The 9,636-nt window shown below is 36.5% G+C and overlaps 1 protein-coding gene across 1 annotated transcript in view; it reads right to left on the bottom strand.

Moving 5' to 3' along the window:
* The window catches only part of STK3 (serine/threonine kinase 3), a gene marked incomplete at its 5' end in the record, with an annotated part of 303,446 nt that overhangs the window by 134,136 nt on the left and 159,674 nt on the right, over positions 1-9,636 (bottom strand). Inside the window, one exon of the mRNA XM_011952746.1 lies at positions 8,635-8,760. Coding sequence (XP_011808136.1) covers positions 8,635-8,760 — 126 coding nt within the window. The remainder of the gene's footprint in view (positions 1-8,634; positions 8,761-9,636) is intronic.

The raw sequence follows: 9,636 nt of genomic DNA, 5'->3' as shown, positions 1-9,636 counted from the left end.
TGGATCACTTGAGGTCAGGAGTTCAAGACCAGCCTGGCCAACATGGCAAAACCTTGTCTCTACTAAAAATACAAAAATTAGTTGGGCATGGTGGCACGCACCTGTAACCCTAGCTACCTGGGAGGCTGAGGCAGAAGAATTGCTTGAACTCAGGAGGCAGAGGTTGCAGTGAGCCGAGATCACACCACTGCACTCCAGCCTGGGCAACAGAGTGAGACTCTATCTCAAAAAAAAAAAAAAGAAGGCAGACTTTTGAAGCTCCCTATTGAATAGGGGTAAGGAGAAAGAGGGGAAGGGGAGGGAGAGTTTCTGTCTAAGAAATGCTCACCTGAAACTGTATCACCACCTGAGGGGAATGGGTTATTCAAAGCACCCTGGGATTTCTACCCATACCCATGCTGAGAATCAACTGCTTTAGTGAAGCCCGTTTAAAGGGAATATGCCATTATTCAGAGATTAAGGACCACAACCTGAACAGCTCTGAGTTCAGACCATAAGAGGTCACCAGAAAGTCCTCATTTCTTTTCCAAGGATAGAAGCTCTAAGACACAGTCTAAGACCAATTTGACTTCTTGTCTTTGAGTCATTAATAAGTTAATATGAAGTCAAATAACACCTTTCTTTAGATAAAAGTAAATGACCTGATAAATGCATAAAAGTGAAAAGATTTCATTCAAGCTTAACATCAAAAAGTATCCCATTTTTTGCTCAACATTTCACTTAAAATTCTTCTACACCCATTTAATTCCTTGTATTTTACTTAACACTGTAATCCCTAAGAAATGTCTGAGCTCCAGTGACAAAGTAATTCTTCTAAACTCCTTATCAATCTTTTAAAGTACTTTAAAAATAGCATGTCAGTGCTGTGTTCTATGCCTTATGTTATAAATTCAATTAACATCATTCTGCTTTGAAAATCATCATCCAATGTACCACATGTAGAACATTTGCTTTGCTGTTTTACTTAAAAACAAGTACTCTTTTACTGTATAAATATTTAAAAACTCATTCAAGTACCTGTATAATATTTCAATAAGCCATACCAGCAAACTTACAAATTAGTATTTTAAAAATCATCAACTAAGTTCAAGAAATACATAAGAATGAATAGTGCTTGTTGTGTAAATACCAAATTACCAAATTGCATGCTTACATTTTGAATACTAGAGATAAACGAGTATTAACTGAACAAATTCTGTATGCCTGCTTTTTATATACACAACTTAAACTTTGTGTTCATTTAATCAAAAATGAATGTAAATTTTATAAAAAATATTTTATTTTTATGAAAAGAGTATCACTTCAATGAAATAAATTGGCCTACTGAACATCAAGAGATGTGTAGTCTATGATAAATTAGCTGTTTTATTTAAAACTGTATATGTAATCCAATTTAAGCCAACTCACAAAAGAATCCCAAAGGAATAAATGATAATAAACTATGTAAGATTCTGAGCCTTCAATGTGGATAAACTTTCCTGAGAAATTATATCTACTAATTTTAAAAGTTGCTAAAACTAAATGGCAATGCAGGATATACATTTACTGTAGAAAGACTTCAGATTCATTCTGCCTATCTCGTTCTTTTAAGTGCTTGTGAGAATGTATGTGTGTACGTATGTATGTTTTCCATGCAGGGCAACATCTAATAAAATGACCTCAAAATGGAAGGTACTGCCTGAAAAAATAATCTGAAGCAAAGCATGTGAACATTGCTCAATGTGTGACTCTCCAAACTTTTTACTTTTTTCTTATAATTTCAGTAAAAAGACCGTAAGAGTTTTACCCAGAAACACTAAGCTTTGCCCCAGAGAATAAATGTTTATTCAGGAAAAAAAAAAAAAATCATAAAAACCTGACATAATTTTTAAGTGCTCACAGTATTTTCAGTTCTCCCTCAAAAAGCAAAAACTAATTCCCCTCACCCTGAATATGGATAGGACTTAGTAACATATATCTAAAACGACTTGGTGTCATTGGATTTGAAACTAAGCAGTGGGCAGAAGCTAGAAGCACTTTGAAGACAGTTTTAGTCAGAGCCTGAAAAGTCATGAAAAAACTGTTAGAAGCCTGATAGCCTTTAAGAAAGTTTCAGGAAGGTAAGGGAAATATTAGAAAGCTGGAGAAAAAGAGATTCTTATGTGGTGGCAGAAAATTTAGAAACATTGTTGTATTAGTTCATTCTCACACTGCTATGAAGGAATACCTGGGTAATTTATAAAGAAAAGAGGTTTAATTGATTCATAGTTCCACATGGCTGGGGAGGCCTCAGGAAACTTAAAACCATGGCAGAAAGCACCTCTTCACAGGGCAGCAGGAGAGAAAACTGCTGAGCAAAGCAGGGAAAGCCCCTTATAAGACCATCAGCTCTCCTGAGAACTCATTCATTATCACAAGAACCGGGTGGTTATTCCCTGATTCAATTACCTCCCACCAGGTCCCTCCCATGATACATGAGGAATATGGGAACTACAATTCAAGAGATGTGGGTAGCAACACAGCCAAACCATACCATTCTGCCCCTGCCCCCTCCCAAATCTCATGTCCTCACATTCCAAAACACAATCATGCCTTTCCAACAGTCCCCTGAAGTCTTAGCTCATTCCAGCATTAACTCAAAAGTACAAGTCCAAAGTCTCATCTGAGACAAGGCAAGTCCTTTACAGCAGCACCCCACTACCATACCAATTTACTGTATTAGTCCATTCTCACACTGCTATAAATACCTGAGACTGGGTAATTTATAAAGAAAGGAGGCTTAATTGACTCACAGTTCCACATCGCTGAGGAGGCTTCAGGAAACTTACAATCATGGCAGAAGTCAGCTCTTCAAAGGGCAGCAGGAGAGAGAAGTGCCAAGCAAAGAGTTTTGGAAAAGCCCCTTATAAAACCATGAGACCTCATGAGAATTCACTCATTATCATGAGAACAGCATGTGAGTAACTGCCCCCATGATTCAATTACCTCCCACCAGGTCTCTACCACAACACATGGGGATTATGGGAACTATAATTAAAGGTGAAATTTGGGTGTAGCCACAGCCAAACCATATCAACTGTTGACTATAGGAACCAGAAAAGTAACAGGAAAAGCAAAAAATGTACCTAATGAACTGGGTGGTCTAGCAAAGCATTTAAGATGTTGCCTGGTTTCTTCCTGCTGCTATAATCAAACACAAAAGGAGAGAGATAAGCTTAAGAAACGACAATTAAACAAAAGAGGGACCAAAGACTTGTCGATTTTGTAAATCTCCAGCCTCTACAGACAGCAAACCATGCTACAGTTACGAGACAGCTTCCAAGCAAACCTCAAATCCAGGCAATAGTAAGGAAATTATGGTAAAAGTATCAAGCTGAAAAGGTGACTGTAAAATCCTTTAAGATTTCTGAGAGATCCATGCAGTTCCTCAAATAACAGGGTTTCTAAGAAGCTTAAAGGCATTGTCCCTGCACAATCTCATCAAGAGGCCAAAATTAGGGAAACAATTATCTCAACAAAATTTATGAGTGTAGATTATTCTAATGGGGTAAGCTCCTATAAATCTCAGTTATAGGAGACCCACAAAGTGTTTTTGGCAGAAACACTACCAGCATTGACTGCAGAGCACAGAGATGCATGAAATGGAAAGAGGGCTTTGGACTCCAAAATTTCTAACCACAGGAAGCAGGCTAAGAAAACTATCTAGCTCAACACACAGGCTACCTTCCATGAAAAAGGAAGAACTCAGTGAGCAGAGCAAAAAACAGAGAACATAGAAAGAAGCCATGAAAAACTATGCTGAGGTAGGAATAGAACTTAGTTTTAATGAAGAAACTTCTAACATTTGCTTGGCTGGATTCCAAAACCGCTATGGAAATTTTCTGTGTACTCGTGTGCACTTCCTGTCTTCCGTTTTTTTAAACAGAACTACCCACAGTGATATAATTTTATGCCTGACCCACCATTGTATGTCAGCTACTCAGGGCGGTGGGGGTGGGTTAAGAAACTTACCTCTTTTGTTTATAGGTCTTCAGATTGAGAGTAACTGGACCTAAGGAACATTATCTCTATCTCAATGTAATTTAGAAGATGACATTCTAGATTTTGAGCCGATATTGTAAAGAAATAATACTTAGGGTACATAGGATAGTGCGTGTATTTTGCATGGGCAGGGAATGTAAATAATGTGCGGCCAGAGGATAGTCTGAGCTAGTTTTAAAACATAACCATAAATTCTTTGGCAATTCTTCCCTCAAAAGGTGGAGCCTCATTCCTACTGCCTTGATTGCAGGCCAGACCTAGTGACTTCTTTTTTTTTTCAATTGAGGTGAACTTCATATACAAAAAATTAACCATTTTAAAGTATACAAATCAGTGGCACTTAGTACATTCACAATGTGCAACCATCTCCTCTATCTAGTATCACATTTTCATCACCTCAAAAGAAAATACTGTACACATTAAGGAGTCGCCATCCATCCTTCCCTCCTTCCCACCCCCTGCCCACCACAACTGGGTCCTGTCCTGGTCTCTGGTAACCACCAATTTGCCTATAATTCAACTGTAAGTTGTAAGAGTTCTCTATACAGTTTGCTTTTTTTTTTTGTTTGTCTGTTTGTTTGTTTTTAAAAACAGATAGGGTCTCATTATGTTGCCCAGCTAGTCTTGATTTCCTTGGGCAATCGACCCATCTCAGCCTCCCAAAGTGCTGGTATTACAGGCATGAGCCACTGCACCCAGCTTCTATACATTTTGGATACTAGACCCTTATCAGAAGCATAATTTGTAAATATTTTCTTTCATCCTACAGGCTGTCTTTTCACTTCTTGATAATTTATTCTTTTATGCACAAAAATGTTTAATTTTGATGAAGTTCAGTTTATCTTTTTTCTTTTGTTACTTCTGCTTTAGGATCATTCTCTAAGAATTCACTGACAAATCCAAAGTCATGAAGACTAACCCTATGTTTTCTTCTAAGAGTTTTAAAGTTTTAGCTCTTACATTTAGGTTGCTGATCCAGCCAATTAGATCTTATACTAAAAGGCTGCTGTATTTGATAAGACACAGGGGTCTAACTTCATTCTTTTACATGTGACTATCCAGCTGTCCCAGTACCATTTGTTGAAGAGACTGTTCTTTTCCCATTAAATGGTCTTAGCAACTCTGTTAAAAATCAGTTGGCCATAGATTTATGGGTTTATTTCCAGACTTTCTATTCCCTTGGTCTACATACCTATCCTTAAGCTAGTACTACACTGATTTGATCACTACAACTTATTAAGTTTTGAAAACAGGAAGTGTGAGTCTTCTAATGTGGTTCTTCTTTTTCGATATGTTTTGGCTATTTGGGGCCCCTTTTTATTCCATATGAATTTGAGCACTGACTTTTCCTCTTCTGCAAAAAATAACCTGGAATTTGGAAATGGATCTTTAAAATCTGTGAACTGCTTTGAGAAGTACTGCCATCTTCACAATATGATGTCTTCTAATCTCTGAACACAAGATATCTTTCTATTGATTTAGGTCTTTTATTTTAGCAATGTTTTGTACTTTTCACTGTACAAGTTGTTCACCTCCTTGGTTAAATTTATTCCTTAGGTATTTCATTCTTTTGGATGCTATTATAAATGGCATTGTTTACTTAAATTCCTTTCTACATTTTTCATTGCTGGTGCCTAGAAATACAACCGAGTTTTGTGGTTGATGCTGTATCCTGAAACTTTGCCAAATTTGTTTACTAGCTCTAACAGATTTAGATGGTTGATAGATACCAACCAGGAAGCTGCTCTAGCTCATGGGGAGCTGAACAAAGGTATCTGCACCAGTCCCTCAGGGAACCACCAGACAGGTCAAAATGAAAACTACAGTTTTGTTTTTCAGAACAAGGTTCTCATTGTCCCCCTCCGGGCACCAGTGAGCTATACCAGGAATATGGGTTGCTGGCCCCATAGCTGCTGCTGAGCTAGAAAATAAAGGATACTAGGTATATAAGCAAAAATGTCATAATGCTTTCTTATCAAAATCTGGCAGTCTTCCAGATGCTGTAAGTTTTCTATCAGATTACAGAGTTATGCAAAAGTTGATTTGTCAGTTTTTGCCAGCTTAATTAACAGTTGCTTCTGTGGAGATAATCGATTCTTGGAACTCCCTGCTCCACCACTCACTTGTTTTTAAAAACTAGAATGGGCTGGGCGCAGGGGCTCATGCCTGTAATCCCAGCACTTTGGAAGGCTGAGGTGGGTGCATCACCCAAAGTCAGGAGTTCAAGACCAGCCTGACCAATATGATGAAACCCGGTCTCTACTAAAAATACAAAAATTAGCCGGGTGTAGTGGCATGAATCTATAGTCCCAGCTACTCAGGAAGCTGAGGCAGGAGAACTGCTTGAACCTGGGAGGTGGAGGTTGCAGTGAGCCAAGCTCATGCCACTGCAATCCAGCCTGGGCAACAGAGCAAGACTCCGTCTCAAAAAAATAAATAAAAATAAAATAAATAAAATAAAATAAAAAGAATGTGGCAGAAGTGACAGTATTTAACTCCTGAGACTACAACATAAAAGACCAAAGTCCTCTTTGTTCTCTCTCTTAGACCACTCACTCTGAGAGACCCTGAATGAGTCATCCTGGAAGTGAATCCTCCAGCCCTTGTCAAGCCTTCAGATGACTGCAGCTCTGACGAACACTTAGACTGCAATCTCATAAGAAACCCTGAGAATGAATCACCTAACTAAGACCCTCTTGAAACAGCAATCTACAAATACCATGATAATAAACGTGTGTTGTTTTAAGGTGCTATGTTTTGGGGGTACAAGATATTTAAAGCTGAGACTCAAAAGAAAAGAACCTAGCCACTCCAAGAGTTCTAAGGAAAAAGAGTGTTTCAAGCACAGAGTATAGCACATGCAAAGGCCCTGAGTAAGGAAAGATCTTAAGCATGTTAAAAAAAATAATAAAAATCTGAAAGACTAGTGTGACTTAAGCTCAGCGAAGGAAAGAAAAATGGTGAAGAAAGAGATCACCAAAGGGGCAGAAAGAAACCAAAATGACTGTAACAAAGTATTAAAAAGTAGTAAAAACTGATAATATATGATAAAGTGCCTTTGAACCCACAAGAAACAACTACAAAAATTTAACATTTAAAAACATTAACTGGAGAGAAATCTGAAACTAAATGTATCTATCATCACACAGGAATCCACGTACGAAACAGGAAACCCTGAGAGCAAGAACCAAGAGTCTTTACATCTCCCGTATCACCTACTTACCTTTGTAGAATTAATGCACAATGACAAACCTGAAAAAAATACCTTTTGAAGACACTATTTAAAATTCTAAGTAGTGAATTCATTGGTAAAAGCTTTTAAGTCTAGAATACAGGCTTCAAGTATCTCCTCACTAGGTATTCCATGACGATGGCCAAATAAATAACTCATGTAGCTGCATATCTAAAGAACACGATTATAAATCAGCTCTATGAAGATGCACATTTCTCCTTGTCCTGGGCTACCATGTGATAAAAGGTTTAATAACTGGTAAAACGAATAAAAGAATTTCAAAAGAATTCCCAACTGGATAACCAGTCTCTGAAATTAAAACTGAATTTAATTTAGCAAAATAATTCTACTTGTATACAGAAACTGTGAGATTTTTTTAAATGAACTTTTATGGGAGAACATACTATTATAAAATACATTTTCAATCAGTAAAAAATAAAATAATACACGTGTTTGCAGATTTTATGACTATTTGAATACCAAGGGTTATTCTCCTCTATATCTTTATCCAGAAAAAAAATATTTAACTTGAAACACAGAGGCAAAAAATAATTAGCAAGGGATAGAAGCATCAGACACTAAAAGCCAGGTGCAGTTGGCTCACACCTGTAATCCCAGCACTTTGGGAAGTCCAAGTGGGTAGATTACTTGAGGTCAGGAGTTTGAGAACAGCCTGGCCAAAAGGGTGAAACCCCATCTCTATTAAAAATACAAAAATTAGCCAGGCATGGTAGTGTGCGCCTGTAGTCCCAGATACTCATGAGGCTGAGGCAGGAGAATCGCTTGAACCCGGGAGGTGGAGGTTGCAGTGAGTCAAGATTGCGCCACTGTACTCCAGCCCAGGTAACACAGTGAGACACTGTTTCAAAAAAAAAGTATTAGACACTACAAAATGTGGTAAATACATACAATTATTTTATTTCGTTATTTAAATGTAGTAACATCAGCATAAACTAAAAGGAACTAATGGCTAGTTTAATATGCCAGGCCCTTTTATGTCCCACCTGCAACTCCTATTCTGCTATGGTACGCTTTATCTACAGCATAGCTGGCGACCAGTTAAAAGAAAATTCCAGAAGATATGACACAAAATTGTCCAAATTCAAGACAATATTTATTTAACAAACCCAGAGTTAGTATCAACTAGATACTAGGTACTGTGCAAGTTCATCCTATCAACATTACATTCCAGTAATCACTAATTCTTAAGACATCAGAAAAAGATAGCAAATGTATAATGCAAACCAAATATATTTTGAGATTCAAAGAAAAAACATATCTTACTTGTATAATAAAACAGTAAGTGCTTTTATTTAAAGAAACAGAATTATAGAAAAGTAACTCAGCAGAAAAAAATCAACTTTTTGAAGATAATTACAAACCGAATTTTCTTCTTCCTCTTCCAATTCTCGTTGCTGTTCCTCATGTCTTTTAGCTTTGATCTCCATAGCTTCTGTGATCAGGTCTCTTAATATTGATACAGGTTTTGCATTCTTGATAAAAGGATGCTAAAAAAGTAGAATTCAATGGTATAAATTCAAAAGATTTTTCTGAATTATAGCTAACAAATGTGAAAACAACATGTAAATGTTAACCAGGATCACAGGCTTCAACAATTGTTTTTTCATCTAGAATTAAATGTATAGGTTAAGAAAACAGAATATGGCCACTGCCTAGAAATAAAGAATTTGCTTTGGGGCTTATTTGCAAAAAGAAAAAAAAAAACTTAAAGCACACATACAAAAATGCAACCCTGTAAATAAAACTACATTATCCTTAAAGATCTAATTGTCCAAAGGAAGTGTACATTAGGAGTAAAAACGATTAAGTTAAAAATATGATTACAGATTATATTACACATAAAAATAAACTTATTTTGGTACCGAGTTACAGAATTTAGTTAATCTTAATAAGCTGACAGCCAAAATCAGGGGCCAAAATGAAAGCAACTATTTTGTTACTTCTTTAACATATTTTCTGTTTTACTGTATCTTAAGTAATTTAACCTCTTCCAAAGACAAAAATATTTTTTCAGAAAATGAATGCTGCCTAATTTCTTTACCATATATAAAATAACTTGTCACTTTTAAAAAAATATCACCCTGATCTAGCTAAAATAGCTAAGCTCTCTACAATTCTGATAAAGAGAAGGAAAACTTTCAGAATAGACCTAGGTTTTAAATTTCTTTTTACTGAGAAGGAGGGACACGAGAGAAAGTAGAGTGAAAGGTTATAATTTGGGATAGATAACCTAAATTTGGGGCAGCAATCAGTTTCAGTAATTTTCATAGTTATATGTCAGTAGATAGTGTTGGGTAAAAGCGACCTGAGTGAGTGCGTGAGTGAGCGAATGAGTTTTTTTTTTTTTTTTTTTTTTTTTTTTT

Source organism: Colobus angolensis, unplaced genomic scaffold (assembly GCF_000951035.1).
Source record: "Colobus angolensis palliatus isolate OR3802 unplaced genomic scaffold, Cang.pa_1.0 Scaffold349, whole genome shotgun sequence".
NCBI lineage: Eukaryota > Metazoa > Chordata > Mammalia > Primates > Cercopithecidae > Colobus > Colobus angolensis.
Note: the sequence above shows the minus strand (reverse complement) of the source record. Positions and strands in the feature narration are given on the sequence as shown.